The following is a 23,097-nucleotide window of genomic DNA, read 5'->3' as shown; positions in this document are numbered from 1 at the left end:
AACCAGGTCAATTTTGATTTCATGCTATTTAAGCTAATGACACATGATTAAATTAAATAAAGTGCTATTTAAGTGGGATACAATGTACTACTGTATGAAATGTTTTACCAACCACACAGATTAAGATGGCTGGTCACAAGGACAATGTCTTTATTCCTGCAAGGTGATATCCAGACCTGACTAGCAATGCCTAAACATCACCCATAATTCTGACATTTACCCTTCTTCTGACCTTCTTTGTATTCTTTATTTTGCAAAGTAAGTTTCTATAAGGCGCAAAGCCAGCTCACCATTTGTGTGCACACACAAACACATGTGTATAAAGGTTCTCTGTTCAATGGCATAGATAACACACAGACACAAATCCCACCCACCATCTGCTAAGTAAATGTATTCCTCATTGCCCCAGACAAAGAGGACTTACCTAAACAAGACAGTGACTGGATTGTGAGAGCACCTATATAAGTAAGTGTGTGTGTGTGTGGGTGTGTGTGTGTGTGTGTGTGTGTGTGTGTTTGTGTAATATAGGGGGAGAAGATGGAAGAATGTCTGTGACTTGAGACAGGGACAACCAGTGGAAAAAAGAAAAAAGGGGGAGGAGAGACAGAAAGACGGGCAACACAGCATCTTCTCTTCCTTCTCTTTTATGTTTGGCAAATGCAGCTATTATATCAGTAAGAAGCCATTTTTCTCTTTAATGGTTTACAATCAGGAACCTTAGTAGGATTATTGGGATTAATAAGAATGTAAAAATACTTTATTTATAATACTTTATTAATTAATCAACCAATATTTTGCCATTTGGAGATTATCGCCATCAGCCAATAACGTGCCTGATGGGCCAATTAACAGAAGTGGTCATCCCACCTAGTTTCAGCTTCTAATTAGTTTAGCTGTATACCTGTACTTTACAGAAATACACACTAGTACTAACACTCACAGTAGGATGTGTTCATGAATTCTTGATGTCACGGCTTGAATGGGCAAGAATGAGTAGATTTGCAAGCTTTTGCAGACTCTCTATCACCCTATTTCTCCTTCTCATTCCCTCTTACCCCCTGAGGGCGAAGCCAGACCCAATTAGCCTCATCCCATCTTTTAATTAAATATCGGGCCACTTCATCTCTGTAAATGAGATGCTTCAGTCACACAGCATGGATCCAGATCGAGTTCACAGTTGGATGACCCTCGTCAGGGCAATGGATGAATGGAGAGAACTCACATCATGTTGCTTGGTCTCCTATTTCTGATGTCTCCATTTTTGTGCTCTTTTCATCTCTTTGCTCCAGTCAAAAGGAATAGAACATATGTGCCTCTCTAGTGAAGACAAACAGACACTAGAAGACCATAAGACTTAGAGAAAGTCTATAGAAGTGCTAATAGATGGGTTCAAGCAGAGAGGGCAGAAAAAAAGACCCTACATTTCCACTGGCCATACACTCAACTAGACCTGGACAGGTCACTCAGGGAGCAGACATTTCAGAACAAAATTTAAAACTAAGTGGTTAGTGTTTTAGATTGGAAAAGTAGAATAAATGGTATTCAAAGGCTCTCTTAATTGGCTGAAATCAATGAGGTTGATGATGATTATGAATAAAATGCATTGTGGGTATAAAGCCATAGAGGTAACACAATCATGATCTTGTAGTCTCAAAGGTTTGGGCCGAAATGCTTGGATATTGAGCTCAAGTAGAAGAAATAAATAGAACTTTCTGATGGGTGGGATGGATGGGTAGATAGATGGATGGATGGACAGATGGATGGAATGTTTTGATAGATAGAACAACAGACAAATATAATGACAGAAGGATCAATAGATAGAACAATCGATAGATTGAACGAACGGCAGATAGAATGAATGAATGCCAGGCAGAAAAAAAACAAACGGCAGATAGAACGAATGAACACTAGACAGAACAAACGATCATCGATAGATAGGCAAATGTGAAATATTGAATAAAATAATGATTGCAACAGCCCTGATGGTATGGATGGGGACAGATGGTCACATTCTTCAGGAGATTTCAGTCATTCTTTTAGACTTTTTACCTCTTCCTGTCATCATGCTATGGGCCAGAAAACACCCTAGGGGCAGTTATTGAGCTCAGATATCCTGGCAACCCCACCTCCACTGCCCTACCCCCGTTCAGACCCAGCTATCCACATCTTTTCCTCTCTTTCTTCCTGTTCTCTCACTCTATTTTCCCCTCATAAAAGGGGCTCTAGTACTTCTGCTAAACAAGTTGTTTAACCATTTAACAAACAGATAGCAAAGAAAGAGAGGCCCACCTCCCCAACAGATAAACAATTGAAACTGAATTGCTGCTCTAAAGAAGAGCAGGAGAACAGAACGCAATAACTTTAGTGAAGAAGTTAGAAACAGTCAGTCTTGTTCCAATTATGACAAATTAAAGTAAAAATAAAGTAAAATTAATAAGAATTATTTTCGATTCTGCACTACCTATAGGTTCCTAATCAATAGGGATGCCATAAAATATCAATATATCAATTATTTGTCTGCACTATTTTATCAATATATTTTTGAGGCACCAATATATTAAAATGAGCAGACATTTAAATTAGAAGCATATTTTGCATGCATTTCAATTCACTATGTTGGCCACTTTTTAACAGTCTGGCATAATAACACTAGGAGACCATAAGAGGGTGATCAACATTTAGAGAAGCTGATCACACACACACACACACACACACACACACACACACACACACACACACACACAATGAGCTGATGCGGCGCAGCTGATGACAGTCCAAAGTTATGAAGGTTTTTGTAATTCTTCAAGAATGATCAAAGTGATGTTGAGTTTGCAGGTTGTATGAAACTGCACAAACTGAATGATTAGAATGTTGATGGCAATGTTTATTATGTAATTTTACTGTATGTAGCCTTGAATAGGTCTTTCATTAAAGCTGTCAAACCACAAAATGACATATTTTTAACTGAAAATACATTGTTCAGGCTATATGAAAGATACATATACACAAAATATCATCCAGCAATGGCTAGTGAAAATAATCTTTGCCCTTTGATAATGATTTGGGTTGAATTTAATGGAAACATTTGCGAGTTGCACTCTGTAGCACTTCAGAATTTTGACACTGAGCGTCGCGTACCGGCGTTGCGGCGTATGCACACCTTTGTAGAAAATAATTGTTTCGAATTTTAGAACGTGCTATATTGTCCTCCAAATGAGTCTCTGTCCCTTTAATTTACCCTTCGCACTCAAACTTTACCAAAGTTGTTTTGAGAAAATGTTTTCAAAAGATAAGGACTACTATGCAACGAGCAGCCCAATTTACATCTAAAAACACCCCCAATATATATCAATAATTATCAGTGAATTATTAAGATTACCAGTGCATGGAAAAGGCATCGATCCCAAGCCTACTAATCAAATAAGCAAATTAGTGGCAATGACCATGTTAACTAATTTTTACAAAATGTAAAATCTCCTTGCTTCCATTAAAGCACACAAAATGGTCTTTGGAACATTTGCAGATAATGCTGGATAACATGCATCTTTAGGTTTTGCACAAAGTTGTGGAGTACATGCCAGCTCAAGTGCATGCTGCCATTAACGGGGGACATACCAAATACTACAAAAAAAATTCAAATTCAAAATGTATTAAATTAGAAAAGGGCAAAATAAAATCACTTTCACTAGTGGTCTCAGACTTTTTAATATATCGATTTGTATTAGTGGTTTATTGAGAGGGGCTTCTGTAGAGATCCATTGTTCTGCGTTGTGGCTACAGTGAAGGTCGAAGAGCATTTCTGAACAGCCTGAGATAACAATCAGCAACTCTGTGTCACACAGAAACACACAAATACTCTCAGGGACACACACATAGAACAAACCACATTCTAAAACGATCTGTCCTACATACAAAATGAAAGGGATAGAAAATTCTGTCATCAGTAAGCCAAATGGACAATACATTTACAGACTGGACAGGAAACAGATTCAGAAGGGATGAATCCCAAAACAACCGGACAGTATCAGCACATGTGAGGTTACAAATAGCATGTGCATAAATGCACACACACAGCTGGGGATGCTTGCATTGTATCTGCCCTAAGGACCATGTTTCAATGATGTGCATCAATTTCTCTTGTTTTATTTCCAGTGGCTGAAGAATTTGTAACATTATACTGTACATGATTCCACTGTTATATCATACATGCTGCAAATAACATCCAGCTTATGATAGCTGTAAAATATGCTTTACCTATTATAATAACAGCTCATCTAATGACTAATGTCTATATCTATTTAAAGAATCTAAATTATTCTCATTGATAGCAGCTTTCACATGTAACATTTGGTGTGTCAGGCACGTGGCCACTTTTCAGGGGTACACCGTCCATGCTAATAGTTTGCATGTCTTTTCTCAGCTCTGGCAGTTAACACTTTTTTGTCATGCAAGGCACGACATTAATGCTTGTCCGCTTGTCCTGTACAAGTGCATTCTTGAAGGGGCAAGTGAAAGAGAATAAAAAAAGAAATTACCAGCTATATTTGTGATAGCCTAGTTTATATACTTATTCAGCTTTTGAAAGTAATCAAGAGCATGTTATTTTATAATTCGCTAGCGATCTAGTAACAGCTGCTCCCTATTTGTTTGACAGGCGGTGTATGTGTATGTGTGTGTGTGTGTGCTGAACATGCATGTGTTTTCATTGCATTCTTGATGCAATAACATGATAAAAAAAGTAGATCTCATTTTATAGAACTATGAGCATCCCTGTTATTAATGGTGGCAATGGAGACTTTTCTTTACTTGACTACTATACATAACAAAAAATAATTACCATATGACAACAGCCTTCTCCCCTACCCAGTGCAGTTTACATTTCTGTTGCAGAGTATTTAGTTGATTGCATAGGTACACTATTAGGTTGGGCATCGGTCATAATTTAAAAAAAATAAACAACATAAACTTTGACATGTTACTTGAGCATGTAATTTAAATGTCCTTTTTTCTCTCTGAACAAGTAACTTTTTTGCTCATTTAAAAATAAGAAACATTCTGCATAAAAGAAAATGACGCATATTTAAGGACAGTAGAGAAAATAATTAACTTACTAAATTAAATAATAAATAAATAAAAAAATACTTAAAAAAAACTATTAAATAATTTTATTACATTTTATTTATATATCTTCTTTAAAAATATTTATTTAATTAAATAAATCAGCATAAATTAAATTCAGTACAACAAATGCTACCATAATGTATAAATACTTAACCATTTAAAATGTCAGATTATAAGATTCAGCCATCTACAATACACCAGTGTGGATTCCCTAATGGTACTTTACTCTAATCTTACTTGTGTAGGCCTACATGGATTCTATAAGGGCCTTCGGAGTGTTTATTCTGAAACTTGATAAGCAAGTTTGATTAAAAAAAGAAAAAGGCTTTCCATCTCAAACGGTACTCATCATTAGCTCGAGAAGAGTTAGTAAAGATCCCTTCATAACGGTATTACTCTACTTTGCACAATGATAGCTACAGAGACTTCAGAAAACGTCCAACATCTACTTTCCTTTCCAAGTCCAGAAGATTTTGATTTTGATATCCAGCATTCAATTTGACTGAAACATTTAAGGAGTGTTTGAAGACCCAGTGATAGGCTATTGTTTGTTTGTGCGGTTGCATTAGCATGCGTGTCGGCTAAGAGCGTCTAACAAGCTTAGCTCCATGACCGAGTTGTTAGACGGCCTGTTGGCAAGCCAGAGAGAGTATGCTTTGGCTTCATAATCCAGTGTTAAATCCCCTCTGTGTGTGTATCCATATACCATATTTAAGACAGGACTTTTTAAACTGACCAAAACCATGCTAACATACGAGAAACATGGCTAGTGCTAACAATGCTAGCACACCACCCCAAACATAACTTGACGTTACTATAATCATCTTTTTTCATGTGTAATGAGAGGAATGTTAGTTGTGTTTGTATGTTAAATGTATTGATGAGGTAATCCATATCAGAATAATTCAGATACCGATGGAAAACTCATCACGCAAAAACATCAGCACTGAAGATTTGTACGTAAAAGTCTCAATTTGAACCATAACATTTTAAAAACCTTTACATTTTCTAAAATGTATTTCCTCAAGAAATTTCCACATTTCGCCAGCTGCTTTGAGAGGGAAAGCTTAAGAAAGGAAATGCTTGTGGAGAAAAAAAACACAAGAGAGAGAAGAGGGAGATAGAGAGAGACGGAGAGAGAAAAGACAGGAAACAGATTTTTTTCCTCTCTGAAAGTTTGGAGGGAAAAATGGAAACCAGAGCCAAAGCCCTGTGGTGTCAAGATGAGTGGCAGGAGAACACAGATGACAGTTTTCAGTTCTGTCCCCTATAACAGGCCTTTGAACTAGCCTGAAAACAGTATTAAGTAATAGGAGGCACACAACCCAGCTGCCTCCTATTACACACATTCTACACAGAGAAAATTCAGCTACATCACACTTTCACCCCAATCCAAGGACTATTTATGCACAGGCTTATGTGGAGCAAGAAAGAGTTTGTGTGTGAATGGAATCTTGCTTCTGAAGTAAAGCTCAGTGGGCTTTCGTTATATTACTGAATGCAAAACCCTATAAAAGAAAGGTAGATATCTATCGTGGAGCTTCAACGGGTGCTGCTGTGGGATACATAGTGATACTAAATGTAGCTTTAGCTAAATAAATACGTCATGAACAATTTCAGGTCATTATCCAACACATGTTATTTGATATGGAACTCATCAAATCTCTAAAGCTTTAACCCAAGCTTTCACATTTGCAGTCACATACCGCAAAGGCAAGCTCCGTCCCTGGTAAGGGATAATGTACAGTCAGCCTCATTATCACAAAATAAACACTGACAGGGCGATAAGGACCATAATGTGATGCGGAGAGGTCTCATATTACTCTAATGGGGCTTTTCCACTGCACGGTACAACTCCACTCGACTCTGATCGCTTTTTGGGAGTTTTCCACTGTGGATAGTACCTGGAACCTGGTACTTTTTTTAGTACCACCTCAGACGAGGTTCCAATCGAGCCGAGCCAATACTAACTGTGATGTCAAAACCCTGCACATCACTGATTAGTCAGAGAAAATCGTCACTACCAGCGTCACTGGATTTGCGACACGGGACATCAACACGTTATTTTTAATGTTAGCTACAGCGATAGCAGTATCATTTGTTCACACGACTTTCAAATTGTAAAAGAAATGGCTATGGTCAATAAAAGAGGTGCAGACGTTCCTCTCGTTAGCGACAAACAAAATGATGTGACATTAAAAAGTCTTTCGGGAAGCTGTTGGCTGCACACGGCTACCACCGGACACTGTAGGGAAAAGTAAAAAATTAAATAAATTAAAAGTGACTCCAGAACCATCAAGGAAAAGTGGAAGTGGTTCAACCAAATGGACGCTATCTAGGCCAGCGAGCAATGGGAGGGATTGTGCCCAGAACTCCACGATGGAGGATGGTACGTTAATGCTATACTCTACATGAAAGCTTCACTATATTTAGTTGACCAGATACTGGAAATATTGATTCGAAAACAACCAGGCCAATTTAACTGTTACACTTGTGTAAAATCACCAAAAACTGCTTTATGCAGCATAATGAGCTAGTAGCTAACAGCTAGCGGTCATGTTATTGTTTATTGATTTGTGTCGCATTTAAGATGATGTCACGGCTGTAGAGGTGGCGCAAATATTATGATCAGCCTATAATCCTACCCACGTTGAGGCGGCACTAAACAGCAGTGGAAAAGCAAGCTCAGAAAAGTAAAGCGAGTAGAGTCGAGTTGAGGCAAACCGTAACATGCAGTGAAAAAGTGCCATATAGGGATTTATTGTGCGATAATGACCAGTTTACGGTACATTATCTCACCTAACACAAAGAAATGTACAAAATAATTACATACATTGAAATAAAATTTTGATTTGAGATTTAATTATTAGTTATAGACATTATTGTGAGAAGAAAGAGACTGCAGACAGAAAGGAAATCAGTTTTCTTGGGACAACTATCAATTCACACGATTGACCAGAATGAAGTATTCCAGACAGCCATGTAAAAGATAATTCTTATTATATTTAAAATTATGCAATCAGAGCCACAGCAGGTATAGAAGAGACCAAAGCTGTACAAGAACAGTAGATTGTGAACACACCTAGCTCTCTACAAGTCTCCTCATACAACTCAATCTCAATAGGTCAGTTGACCAAACAGGAAACCCCAAACTAAACAACTAACCTATACAACAGAGAGATGGAGGGAGAGAATGAGTGAAAGACAGAGATGGGATGAGTAACAGTTTATATAAATAGAGGAAGAGAGAAATAGAGATCGGATTAATTATTTCACACCAGAGCTGGAAAGTGATGCCACTAGATGAGTACAAACAGACATAGGCCTGGTTTCTATGGTGAAGTTCTTAGCAGCAGTTATGTCACTGACATCCATATTTCCTACTTTAGTCAAAGCATCCAAACAGAGTGTGTGTCTGATGATGATGACAACGTTATTGATTAACAAAACACTACTATCCAATCTTGAACGACTGAATCTGAACTTTTTAGAGCTCAAAAGTGATTATGTTAGCATGGACACCAGAAAGCGGTATATTGCGAGAAAGCAGCGTTCCCACTTACAAAAACAGTTTAAGTGGCATACTCTTTACTCCCATATACATGCAGCTTGATCAACAGAAAGTAATTTCCCCACGATACTTGGGTAAATTACAAACATGGTATCAGAGGAAGGCTTTGTTATGTTATTCTCTGTTACTTTGCTTTATTCCAGATATTCCAGAGTTGTTGCTGTTTTTGATTCCTTAAATTTCCATCGCAACCTGCAGCGGAATCGTACTGAAATAAGGGGGTTTCCCGCTTACTAAAAACTCTGGGATTCCCCCAATGCATACATGTGAACATGAGGGACAGTTGATATTTTCCTTTGGTGAGTATAGATGGGTATAGTTTATAGTGCATGTGCTTTTTCCCACTGTGCTTCGAGACATGAATTCTTTCCACTGTATTGACTTGTCGTTGGGCTCCATCCTATGACGTTTGTTAATCGGTCTGTACATGCACATGTGCACTCTTCAAAAACTCATCAGAATACTGCTTATAAACCCTGTATAAACCCTTGAATAAACCATTTTCTTAAGTGCATGTAAATGTGTTCAGTAAGGCCAGATACTTTACACATGTACTTGGGCAATGCATTGCCAATGTACAGTCCAGTATATAACATGCATTCTTGTATTACTGTGGCTGTAACAAACCTCAGTGCTCAAGGGGGCAATAGAGTTACCTTTTTAAAGTCTGCTTCATTAACCTGTATGTGTTTTTATTCAAGTAATATACAATAAATATATTGACTTCACCTTACTTGCTCAGTAATATTCTCTTCAAACTGTTGCTCTGCCATGACAGTAGTTGACTTGAAAGAGAAATCTCACCATAGAAGCGATGACAGTTCACACTAATGTCCGCTATAGCACCCCTTGTGGCAACAGTGAGAATGTAATGCATTCGTTTTGTTATGTATTGTAGACACATTTTGGAATGCAACAATGCACAGAATCGATCTTGAGTAGCTAGAAGCAGCCTTAAGGGTGGCTCAATGTCCAGTGTGAGAGTTTCGGGCCAATTGACGGAATTGTCAGTCACTAAAAAAACATAAATAATTGTACATTTGTAGTTCAATATTTGGTCCTCTGTAGGGTTGCAACGGTATGAGATTTTCACGGTACGATAACAGTCTCAGAAAATATCACGGTTTCACAGTATACGGTATTACACAATTTTTATTATCAGTTACAATGACCCTTAAAGCAGTTGAACAAATGATTTATTATAATTAAAACTTGAAACCTGAACTGGTTTTGTATTTAATGTATCCTGGGTCACATTTCCTTTAAGTTGCATAGTTTTGTTCATGGTTTTCAAGTAGAAGGACATGCATCAAGTGACATAATTTTTTGTTGTTGACGTCAACAACAAAAGCAACAGGAGGTTTTCTCTCCCCCTTTTTAAAAATTGAAGAGCATATTTATTTATATGAGCCCATTATTATCCTGTTTGTTTTCTAATTTCAAATATAATTAAACAGAACATACATATTACACAGGAGGAAATGCTAATCATTACCATGGTTAGGTCATGGCACCTAGTCTTAAATAATAATAATAATAATAATAATAATAATAACAAATTATATTATTTATAAAAAAATAAGTACTAGCTGAAACACATCTTGAAACTTTAACTACAACTGCCACTGTTGATTATAAAATGAGGTCTAATAGATTCTACATTTAGGTTAATTAATATGAAGTTATAACATTTTGTCAAAATATAAGTTACTTTTACTCATGTACAATCGTGAAACAATTTTGTAAAGGTGATGTATAATGGAAAACAAAATGAGCACATAGCACTGTGTTGCTCTTTTCCTCTTCAGTGCTGCGTGGCATGGACAGGGCTGCCTACTGTTTGAGAGGTTTGACTTGACTTCCTCCGTAACGCTTTAAACAAGAAAAGTCTCACTAGTGTTGAAATTGGTCACATAAGTTTTAATGTGTGCACTCCGCAATATCGAGGGAAGCCCAGTTGTTGCACGCGCACGCCAGAGAGAAGAACAGATCATGATCGTGAGCTGGTTCCGTTACACTCGTGCGATAGTGCAGATGAGAAGCCTTTAGCTGATAGCGAGATTATCATTAAATTTGCCTTGGCAGTCCTAAATCATTTGGGTGGCCGCCGAAATATCTTAAATGGGAGAACCATGGCATTGCTTTTTCCCTGCTGTCTGCAACCAAGTCCGAATAGACCTGCGACCCACCAGTTGAGAAACACTGCTTTAACTCACACACACTTATGTCAGACCCCTTCACCTCGCTTCTCTCTGACATTTTCTCCACTGCGTGTGTGGCGCAAGTTGACAAGTCTGACAGGCAGTCGAGGAGGAAAGAAGATGCACACACACAGGTGAGATTCTCCATCTGGTTGCCTTTTTTTCCTCAATACCGTAGATAAGCAAATGTACATGTATGAAAACTGTCAATTTTCATACCATGGCATACCGTGAAACCGGTATACCACTGCAACCCTACTGTGATTAATAATGCAAATAAACATTAATGTGCAAATTCAGCTGATGTGTCACCAAGTTGTAGTTATTTAGCAGCTAACATAGATAAGATTTTGGCAAATTGTGAGATTTACTTGTGATAGTGCTGGAAGGAATTATCAGTTAGAATAGTTTGAAAATGTTAAGCAAAACATATTATGCCATAATTTTTCAAAATAGGGGTTATGAATTTGTGGCTGTCAAGATGTTACATACAATAGCTGTATAATGTTCAGCTATTACTGCAGATAAAAATAAATAATTAATCAAATACATTTACGTTACCATTTTTTCTTTTTTTAAAGAAAACTACATTTAATGGAAAACTATACATTCATTCTGACACATATGTTTATATAAATAAAATGTATAATTTTTTGTGGATAGATTATTCACTACAAAAGAAGAAAACAAACAATAACAACCTCATATCCTCTCAAATATCAGCAAACAGATAAGCACCATAAACATTTTTGCAACTTACCGACAACCATGAGCGTAAACTCGAACCCCCTCTTCACGGACTTCCTATACACCTGGTTGGGAAGGTTGGCGAATCCAACATATCCCTCCAGATTCCTCTGCTGGAAGAGAACACAGATTTACTCCCCATTCCACTGATTAAAGAGCACAACAGCTCCTCCATTACGGTCATCCCTCTCTAAACAGGGCCTTAAGAAGATTTTACAGAGTACAGAAATGAAAGGCTATGCTAATATTAACATTAGTTACAATGGATAGTGACTAAGTACAGTAAAACTACTAATGCCACTTGCAGGGAAACTGCAATCTTTTGGGAAGTTGATATTTCCTGCAGTATAACATTCCATAAACCATCTAAAACAATGTTAAACAGCATTTAGCTAATTCTGTTATAATTATGCATGCCATGGATGTTATTAATTGAAGACTATGTGGAATGTTGTACTTTTAAAGCTTTACCACACAGCAGGACCAATTCAAATGAAGGCAAATAGGTGATTAAAAGTGTGTAAATCTTAAAATAAATAAACAGAACTTAAATCTACTTTTGTTTCAAGGAAATATAAATGTTGAATAAATATGCATTTAAATGTAATTATAATATATGTATATTTACATTTTAACCTAAAATCTTGATGTTGACCATAAAAAGTCCATGGACTTGCACCAAAGACCCACAAATAATTAGATTTGCATCAAGTACTTACAAAAGCGACACACCAAAAGAGACACTGGTCAACTAGCTGGTTGACAAAACACAAACTATTGGACAATCAGAGACTTGGGGAAGGAGGGTACAGGGGGTCCCATGACAAAGTGCCCTGGGGGAGTGACAGATTGGAGGGGAAGACACAGGAAATGATTTAACACGTGCTCAGTTACGTTTCGTATCAAATGCATCATGAGATCGATGTCATCATGGAGACAGTGGATTTCGCTCCAGATCTTGGCCAGCGCCTTGTCCAGCTGTAAATTCTCCCTCTCCTTCTCAAGCTCCTCCATTTCTTTCTCTCCCTCTTTTAATCTCATGCTCATCGGAAGCACAGTGCTGAAGCGCATGCTAGGCGAGGCAAACACAATTGATCGTTCTGCTTTGGCTGCAATGAGTTTCTCATGCATGGTAGGCCAATGGAAAACTGACTAGTAGGGGGCCATGCTGATCATGTAGAGAGATAGAGATTGAGGGGGAGGGCTACAGTCAGCAGGTTATCAGTTAACTATTTATGGCCTCAGATGGGTCTAATGCCAATAGTCTTATTGAGAAACAGCAGTGCAGCACAAGTGATTGTCAACATTGTGATTCAGGTTGGTTTTTAAAGGGATAGTTTCCCAAAAAAAGACAATTCAGGCATCTTTTACTAACCTGATCTACACTGATAGCCTCAGTGCCCATCCAGTTTGCATAGGGGAAAAAATGGCCACAGAACAGTTTATTTTATTTTTGGGCAAACTATGCTTTCAAAAGACCCTCTCCGGGACATGACAGAGTGATTCTCCGTCATCATAATTTTAGAGTGGCCAGTTTCATGACTAATAAGATTTCGACACGGTTTTCATTCAAAACCTCTGATGGCATGTGGACACACAGCCCAAAATGCACTTTGCATCTTATCCAAATCTTTACTATATAATTCATACAGCAGTCTACAAATAGATGATCTGTCAAGTGCTCTGGGCATCTTCTATGCTTTCACTCTTGAAACGCCCTTACATAAGAGCAAAATTGATGTCATGGCTCAGCTCCAAGCAAACAACACAACATCTGACCAAATAGGTGAATCAAATCATTGATTTTTGAACTCCTCTCAAAAGAGGACCCCTTAAAGTGAAAATCAGGACAGACTGAAGGATGCTATATTAACAGCTGCAATGAGGACATTGTCCACATTCATCAAACAGACCTATAAACAGTGGCCCTAAAAAGCATTTAAACTAGGGCTGTCAATTTAACACATTAATTCAGTGTGATTAATTATCTAAAAAATGACACGTAAAAACATTTATGCAATTAATCATGTCCTCGGACCGTAATAAGGAATATTTCTACCATCAGAGCAATTCAAACTTGAAGTACCACCTGTTTTAAGCAAGGGGCAGTAAGCTAAACTCCAGCTGTATAGGCAACGTGCAGCTGTACAGACAACAAACCAGACTTGCTTGCTTGAATCTAGTGACAGCACGAGAACACGCTCTTGCATTCAAACACAGCTGGATGGAGCGCAACTCTGAATTAGGAATGTAATGATTTCAAGGTTTCACAATATACCTCGGTTTTAAAACAGACGGTTTTCATACCATTGAAATATTCTCACTGAAGGTATTGCATGAATAAAAAGACAGATTTTTTTCAGAACTTTTCTAAAATCCACATCGGTTTAATGAAGACAGAATCTGCAACATTCTTGGCGAGATAAAATACATTTTCAAATTACGCCTTCATGTTACATTTGACTGTCACTCAAATTTTAAAGGCGACGTGCAGGTGAGCGAGCACAGCGCATCACGAGCACATCAGAAGTTCAGCACAAGAGGAGCGCAGCATGAGTGCAGTACAAGCGCATCATACAGACATGCCCGATCCTGAACCTTTATTTCCACTGCCAAAGCGGTTGAAGTCCACTGTCTGGGATTACTTTGGGTATGTTAAAGACCCACGAGGCACCATTAATGTAGCTGGTTACCCAGTCTGTAAAGTTTGTTGCAAAAAAGGATAGGCTCAGGCAGGAAACACTTTAAACCTTAAGCACCTTCTCCGTGAGCACCATTCCACAGAATTTGCGGAGATGGAAATCCTGTATACTGTATTTCCACTTACATCATTTTGGAGATGATGTAAGTGGAAAATACAGTATACAGAATAATAAATTATAGCCCGTTTCATAAAAACACCAGATTCATTGTAGTTTTACATGATATGTAGTGACTTGGTAGGGTGATGTTATGTTTATGCTTTCTATCACATTCACAAATGGAGCAAATGGATTTAAGCACTCGTTCAAAATTACAATGTGTCAACTGTTTGTTCATTTATAGCGCAATGGGGTGAGAAACAGATGTCTCCTCCCTGCTCAGTAGGGTGACATGCTTAAGTAATGCGAATGCTAAAGTGAAAGTGATTGAGAGTAAAACAGGACTTTCATATTGATCTGTTTCTCACCCATACCTATCATATCACTTCTGAAGATATAGATTTAACCACTGGATTATTATGCATTATTTTAATGCTGCCTGTATGTGCTTTTTGGAGCTTCAAAGTTTTGGTCACCATTCACTTGCACTGAGAGGACCCACAGAGCAGAAATATTCTTTGTTTATGTTAAGCAAAAGAAAGTCATCCACATCTGGGACTGCATGAGGGTGAATAAATAATGAGAGAATTTTCATTTTTGTGGGGGAACTATTCCTTTAACGTGTGAATAGGATTTAATTAAACATCACAAAATATCAAAGAATGTATGAAGTTATTTCATATTTGAAATGCCACATGGTTTGATGTTTTGATCAAATACAATGGCATTTATACATGTTTAAGTGGGGAATGTGTACAAATACTTTTGGGGCTACTCTGAATTCAAGATAATGAACAAGGCTATAATTTTTATTTAGTTTCAGAATATTTCCCAAAAGATTATTAATGTTTCTTGTGAGAAAAATAAAACAAAAAAACTCACTATATCTGCATTGGCACTATTTTAAATCCCAAAATGTCCCATAAATCCTAAAATGGCACCATGATATATGCTCAGTGACAGTTCTGGCTGCAGTTTTCTCTAACCCCATTGAAATGCATATTCACTCACTCCTCACTGCAAGAGAGCTGCGCATCATACATAGCTTGTCATTCTCATTTACTTCACCAACAGCTATCAACTGCTCAACTACCCCCAAAAACATACTCCTGTCTATCGGCCTTAGTGCCTGGTTATTAACATATTGAACTGTACAAGGCTGTATATTACATGAACTAAGGCACGTATAACACAATTCAGCCAGAGGCACACTTTAGTTAATCAATAGTAGATAAAAGCAGTGAGCTTTCTGTGCATCAAATCATGGACCACGTATAGGTAATGGGGATGGGGGGGGTTAAGTAGTCGGCCACCACCATGCAAATCCATGATTAAATAAGCCTGCTCTACAAACCAAATTTACATGTTTTGGAAGCTTTTTTTTCAGACAAAATGAGGAAAAATGCACGAAATGTACTCACTGCAACGCTAGAAACAGCTGAGTCGGGTCTCTCGATCATACTGTCCTGTGGCAACACCCACTCTGACTCTGAATAGATCAGGCATAAAAGGATGAGTCGACTCCCAAACGATCGAGTGCAATAGCGCTGATGAACCCTGGATTCGAATTTAATGCAACCGATTCTGAGTAATTCTAATCGAGTCTAAATGAATGAAATAGAACAAAACCTCCGCACGCGAACATCGGCCGGGAGAAAAAAAAATTTGTTACAATTTTGCGAGCATGAAAGGCGATAGTGCTCCTCTCAGAGAGTTAAACGCCTATTGGTTAAAGACTGGCCGCTTATCGTGATGTCATAGAATACGGTCCGCCCACGCATTCGATTGGCTCACTGCTTTCTACAATGAGTTGTGGTATTTGTAGTGCCAATTACGAGAACGAAGGATGAGAAAGATGCAGTATATGACGTAATTAATATCAACATCAAGTTTTTTGACAGAAAAAGAGAGATATTTTAATGATTCACAGACTATACTGAGGCGATTCCTGTGCCCTGAGATAATGTACGAGCGGCCTCTTGTGGACTATTGAAAAAGTGGTTGTGAAAGGGAAAGTTCAACCAAAAATGAATATTCTCTCATCTTTTACTCACCCTAATGCCATCCCAGATGTGTATGACTTTCTTTCTTCTGCTGAACACAAATTAAAATTTACAAAAATACATTTCAGCTCTGTAGGTTCTCAAAATGGTACCAAAAAGAGTACCAAAAAATTAAAGCACCAAAAAGACTTTAAGGCAGCATAAAAGTAATCCGTAAGACTCCAGTGGTTAAATCCATATCTTCTGAAGTCATATAATAGGGTGAGAAACAGATCAATATTTAATTATTTCTTTACTTTCAGTCTCCACTTTCACTTTCACATTCTTCTTCTTTTGTTTTTGGCAATTTGCATTCCTCGTGCATATCGCCACCTACTGGGCAGGGAGGAGAATTTATGGTAAAAACGGACTTAAATATTGATGTTTCTCACCCATACTAATCACACTGCTTCTGAAGAAATCGATTTAACCACTGGAGTAATACGGATTGCTTTTATGCTGCCTTTATGTGCATTTTGAAATGTAAAAATGTTGGTACCCACTCCATACAATTGCATTGTATGGACCTACAGAGCTGAAATATTCTTCTAAAAATCTTCATTTTTGTTAAACAGAAGTGTTAAATAAGGGGGTGAACAATCCCTTTAAGTGTACTTTTTTAGAAGTAATAAACAATAACACTGATAATGATAGTAATAATAATACTATGCTGAAATTCTAATGGTTTTAATGGAAACTATCATGTTCCCTGCATGTCTCTACTAAAAATATTATGGCTTTTATTGGTGCCATTTTTGTCTTGTGAATACTATGAGGGATCAAGCCATATCTTTAATGGAGCAACAAAATAACTATTAAATCCTACTGTTATTGCCCCAAAACACTCTAGACTTGTAATATTTGAAGTGAAACCCGTTAGAATTTCAGTTGTTTTGTTTTTGTTTTTTTCCAGCAGGGTAATAATAATATATTAAATGTGTTTTAAATAGTCTATGATAACAGATGGGCCTAAAGCACAAGAATTACAAGCCAATAGATGTGCATCTCAAGTGATGGTAAACACAGTTATTTAGGTTGGTTTTTAATAGTTTAGCTGTTTCTGTGATGAGAACTAGATTTCAAAATGTATTTAAAAAAAAAAACAGACAGTGTGTGGATACAGGTTCAAAATATAACTGCATCTTATCTGAATTTATAGTATAGTAGTATTAGAATTAGTAATAATAACACAGCTAAATTAAAGTTGACTTTTGATTAAAAAAACTTTATTTCTGACATATAGATGTTGAAATTAACTCATTGGAATAATATATTAACAATACATTTATTTTTAACAGAACACACTGAAATGTTACAATATCATAATTTAGTGTAATTTCTTTCCATTTTTACTGTGGTGATTTTGAAGCACTGTTCAGTTTGTTGATGGCCCGCTTGACCCAATCTTTATCAGGGTTCACACAGACTTTCCTAGATTTAGTTATGAACCTACAGCAAATGAGAGACAAATATAAAATGGATATGAGTAAATATTAAATCATTGTAGTAATAGTATCAGTATAGCTGTACATCTAAAAATGGGTATCTAGGGGATACTCACACAATGTGTCTGGTGGGGCAACTGCTACTTGTCCAGTAATAAGACACCAGCTGTGTCAGAGGTATAATGAATGTGGCTGCCTTTGAGCAGCAGTTTCTTTGTGCCGTTTCAATTGCAACAGGACCTGAAAAATTAAAGGTTCACACAATGTATATGTGTGATTTAACAAACACATCATTGCAAATGGGAACAGCACAACATGGCATAAGAAAAATATTGTTGACAGAAGCAATTATCTCATTCTGTACATTAATGTAGCCTATTTTTCACATCAATTAGATTAATTTACTGTAATAAGCTACTCTTCATGTTAGGTTCTTCTTTTAACTTTAAAACAAGTATATGTGACAGAACCATCACATACACACACCACACTTACCAGCCGAGGTATGTTGCAGAGCACAGCACAACATCAGAAACAGCATGGAAGACACAGCCCTCATTCTCCAAGTATCATACACCATTATGAGAGAGCAGACTGGATTTGCGATGAGTTGCTTGTAGAGTGAATGGACAGTGCCCCATTATATAGAGATTGTGAATAAGCTCTTTTGCTGAAAGAAATCCCCTATATATTGATTCTCTGGACCAGTCATGCCTGTCTCTTCTAAGTATAAGACAACACTGTGACTGACATCATCTCTACCTTCCTCTTTTTTGAGAAGTGGCTCTCTTTGTGACAAACATGCAGATAAGCTAATCCTATACACAGTACATTGCACGTAAATCCCCTATCAGGTAAACACCTAATGTCTTTTAATATTAAAATGGCCTCCCACTGATTATCCTAGCCCAAGACAGCAAATGTATCCTTAGCTTTCAAATATGCTCAGCTTTGCAACTTGCAAGTATACAACATTAATTACAAAGACACTACATGTTGTAACTTGTTAAAAAGCTTTGACATTATTTTGTGACAATTATCCTACACATGAATGTGCTAATTAAACAAATTTAATTGGTTAAATAAAACAAATGCAGATCTAATGTGATTCCTTATTCTGAATATATAGTAGGGATGAAGGAGTAGGAATGGGGTGGGCATAAGGGGATCAAGCAACTAAAAATGAACATCAAAATGTGAGAGGCAAAAAGAGCAAAAGAGTTTTGGGGCACTTTGTTGTATATCAATCATTACCAAATGTGTCGGTCTATGTACATTATTTAATTATCCTAGTTTGAAGCAAAGGTTGTATTTCTTTGACTGCTACATCTCAGGGGCAGGATTTATATTGTGTTTAGAGGCATAGATTATTTGTTACCATTGTCATGATTTGCTTATTGCCTCAAGATTGATTTACCTTTTTTGGACATTATTTGCCACCTTTTTTATTTTTTAAAGGGTGAAAATCTGTTCTTATTTGCCTACTAATTTCTTAAATCTATGAAATCAAATTTCTGAGGTTGTTACCCATCCTACCAACCACCAGCGGGAGTCCTCCCCAGAATCCTGATCTTCACCCATTCCTTCATTGCTCATTTCCTGTTTACCACATGCATATTTAGCCATGCAGGTCAGTTATTCCTGGCAAAGTATTGCCAGTTTACCCTGCCTTACCGAGCGTTTTCCATTGTTTGTTGATTCATGTTATGACCATTGCCTGTTTTTCTGGATTACCCTTTGTTTTATCTGCCTGGTTGGACTGTCTAGTTGGTTTATTTGATTTATCTGCCTTCTTTACGACTACGTCTCTCTGCCTGCTGTTTTGGATTGTTTGCTTGTGTCTCTTTTAATAAACTTGCTGCATATGGAACACCATCTCCATGGCTAGTTCATTACAGAATACTTCGCCTACCATGGATCCAGCGGAAGTCTCACAGCTCCATGCTGCATTTGCACACCAGTGTGAGGTTTTAAACGGTTATCAACAACCTATGAGCTGCCAACGAATGTTTGACACACTACACTCACTCACTGCCAGCTCCCTATGCTAAACCGGTAAGCTTTGCTCTTCCTGACAAGTTTGATTGTTCTGCTGAGAAATGCCGGGTTTTTTACGACATTGTAAAGTTTAAAGTTAATGTATTTCTCTAACCAACCTGAATAACTTTATCAAGACAGCAAGAAATGTAACTTATGATGTCTGCTTACCGGTAAAGCACTCGATTGGGCTGCCACTGTTTGGGACAAAGATCCTCAAATCCAGACCTCGTTTGACTACTTCATTCAACAGATCCACGAAGTCTTCGAGTATCTAGCGGATGGTCAAGATATATGTTCAGCTGCTTATTTTACGCCAGGGCCATCGATCTGCAGCAGACTATGCAATTCTGTTCTGGATGCTAGCGGCTCAAAGTGGGTTGAACAAAGTCGCTCTGAAAACTGTTTTCCGTGAGGGGCTTCACCAAGAGCTCAAGGCAGAACTGACATGCAAGGGTGAGGGTTCTACTCTGTCAGGATTCATTACATTGGCATTCAAGATAGATAACATGCTTCGTAATGCTCCATGGCCCCAGTTTCACTCCTCTTCAAAGTCTACAGTCTCAGTACAGGCACAGGCATCCACTGAATCATCCGAACCTATGAAAGTTGTTTATTTCTATGGAGGAACGCCAAAGTAACAAAAAACTTTGCTATTACTGTGGTGAAACGGGTCATCTCAATGCAGCATGCCCTCACAAGAAATCCCATGAATCAAAGCTGAAATTGAGTACCACAAACTTTGTATCACCTATCCTTCACAGTTTTTTGATGCCTGTAGAGATCTCCATTGTGATCATAATTTATTTTACAGCTTTAGTGGATTCTGGGGCTGCTGTGAATCTCATAAATCAAGAGATCGTACAAGAACTCAATATACCCACCATTCAATTCATTCCAACTATTAATATCACCACTGTTGACAATGCTCCCATTGGTACTGGTATAACTCAACACACTGTTCCCATAACCATCAAGATTGGTCTATTTAATGTGGAGAACATTTCATTATATGTCAAACTTACCCAATCACGCTCTTATCCTGGGTCAAACTTGGCTGGCCATCCACAATCCTTCTCTGTCCTGGGACTAGGGTGAGCTCACACAATGGTCAAATTTATGTCATGAACATTGTCTCCATGCCTTGTCTTACCACCAGCATTGAAATCCCTGAATTCCAAAACCGTAACCATGATTCCTGCGGAGTATGCAGAATTCAATAAAGTTTAGTAATGTCAAAGCTACTCAACTTCCTTCTCACCGTCCATGGGTCTGTGCCATTGAACTTCTGTCTAATACAGCTCCACCGAGAAGCAAGGCTTCTTGTCATGCCCCCCGAGACCCTAGCTATGGAAACTTTGAGGAAGCCCTTGCCTGCGGTTACACAGGTCCCTCCACCTATCCAGCAGCTGCAAGTTTTTTATTCATGGAGAAAAATTATTGAGGTCTGCGTACATGCGTCAACTATAGAGGACTAAACTTTGTCACCTTGAAATACCGTTACCCACTGCCACTTATCCCCTCTGAACAACTCTGTGAGGCTAAGATTTATGGCAATGCTTTATTTGGCATTGTTACGCATTCTCGTCATATTTGCTGGTTGGCATGGGCATATATTGCCTTATTGTCTTGGTGATGTGCACTCATGCCATTTGGGTGTTTTGTTGTCTTGTGAGAGCATGTGGCTTTGTTTCTGTATCACCGCATGTCTCTTTGTCTTAGGTCATACCCCGCCTCCTTGTTTGCCCATTATTAGTTTGTTAGTCACCTGCCCTGTCTTGTTAACCTGTTGATTTTCTCTCCCTATTTTAGTCTCCTCGTTTTTGCTGTTCAATGCCAGTTCGTCTTTTTTCCAGTCCCGTGTGCTTATTCCAGTTGGTCTTGTCTGTTGTCTCATTTTGGTCCTGTTATTTCCAACCAGGTCTGGTCAGTCCTGTTCACTTCTGTCCTAGCCCTGGTTTATTTGTTTTCCCCAATGGGGTCATTTGTTTGTTTTTCCCCTTGTGGGAGTTTTGGTTGGTTTTTGCCCTTTTTGTTAAATTAATAATTCCTTTATATATATATATATATATATAAAACTCTGCGCTTGGGTCCTGAGCCTCATCAGTCCCTCTGATCCTGACAACCAGGTATTAGGTTGTCCAAAGAGACTAAAAGGAATGACAATAACAGATTGCCTGCCACCGAGACATTAAGAGAAGTACATTCAACTTTTTCAAAAGGTATAGTTAACCCAAAAATGAAAATTCTCTCATTTATCCTCATGCCATCCCAGATGTTTATAACACTTTCTTCTGCAGAACACAAAGATATTTTGAAAAATATCTTCGCTCTGTAGGTCCATACACTACAAGTGAATGGTGACCAGACATTTCAAGCTCCATAAATAAAATGTCATCCATATGAATCCATATGAGTGGTTTAATCCACATATTCAGAAGCGAAACAATCACCTTGGTTAAGAAACAGATCAATATTTAAATCCTTTTTACTATAAATCTCCAATTTAACTTTGAGAATGTGAAAAAACGACTTAAATATTGATCTGTTTCTCACCCACACCTATTATATTGCTTCTGAAGTCACATATTAATCTACTGGAGTCGTATGTATTACTTTTATGCTGCCTTGATGTGATTTTTGGACCTTGAAAGGCCTGGTGACCATTCACTTGCAGTGTATGGACCTACAGAGCTAAAATATCTTATAAAAATCTTTGTGTTCTGCAGAAGAAATTTGGGGATGTGTGGCATGATGGTAAATTATGAGAATTTTCATTTTTGGGTGAACTATCCATTTAAGAGCACTCATTAAATCACTGCTACTCTCCTCAGCCTCTAGCTGGTTTAGATCAGTATGAATAATGGTCTTTCTCCTTTTCAATTTTCCCCAATTAATATCTTCCCCAAAAACCTGTTACCAAAAACTTTCGCTGCTGTACAGTAGTTCTCTGTGATGGTGTGTTTTCTCCACAGCGGCCTTTTTATCATAATAACACAGTACATGCAGAATCTCTGCATGTGTAATCAAATCACCTTGTCACAACATCATATTCACGAGTGTACAGAGGGTGAAAATCTTAGTGGATGCGCCACAACAATACAGTGTAATTCGACATACATATACAATTCA

The 23,097-nt window shown here is 37.8% G+C and overlaps 2 protein-coding genes across 3 annotated transcripts in view; both read right to left on the bottom strand.

Moving 5' to 3' along the window:
- LOC127638334 (septin-7-like) overlaps positions 1-16,146 on the bottom strand; it is a 36,524-nt gene extending 20,378 nt beyond the window's left edge. The window contains exons 1-2 of one of the 2 annotated variants that reach the window (XM_052119812.1): positions 15,863-16,146; positions 11,654-11,753 (exon numbers count right to left, since the gene is read on the bottom strand). In XM_052119812.1, the coding sequence (XP_051975772.1) occupies positions 11,654-11,753; positions 15,863-15,901 (139 nt within the window). In that variant the 5' untranslated portion in view covers positions 15,902-16,146. The remainder of the gene's footprint in view (positions 1-11,653; positions 11,754-15,862) is intronic. The other variant, XM_052119813.1, reaches the window with a different exon arrangement.
- A 1,686-nt stretch (positions 16,147-17,832) lies between these two features.
- LOC127638058 (C-C motif chemokine 22-like) lies at positions 17,833-18,560 on the bottom strand. Its single transcript, XM_052119392.1, has 3 exons — positions 18,424-18,560; positions 18,045-18,168; positions 17,833-17,932 (listed from the first exon to the last, which is right to left on the bottom strand). Exons 1-3 carry the CDS (start codon positions 18,506-18,508, stop codon positions 17,833-17,835), a joined length of 309 nt encoding a protein of 102 aa, XP_051975352.1. The 5' UTR covers positions 18,509-18,560.
- Between the last annotated feature and the right edge of the window lie 4,537 nt (positions 18,561-23,097).

The sequence above is a fragment of the Xyrauchen texanus genome, chromosome 46 (genome assembly GCF_025860055.1).
Source record: "Xyrauchen texanus isolate HMW12.3.18 chromosome 46, RBS_HiC_50CHRs, whole genome shotgun sequence".
Classification (NCBI taxonomy): Eukaryota; Metazoa; Chordata; class Actinopteri; order Cypriniformes; family Catostomidae; genus Xyrauchen; species Xyrauchen texanus.
Note: the sequence above shows the minus strand (reverse complement) of the source record. Positions and strands in the feature narration are given on the sequence as shown.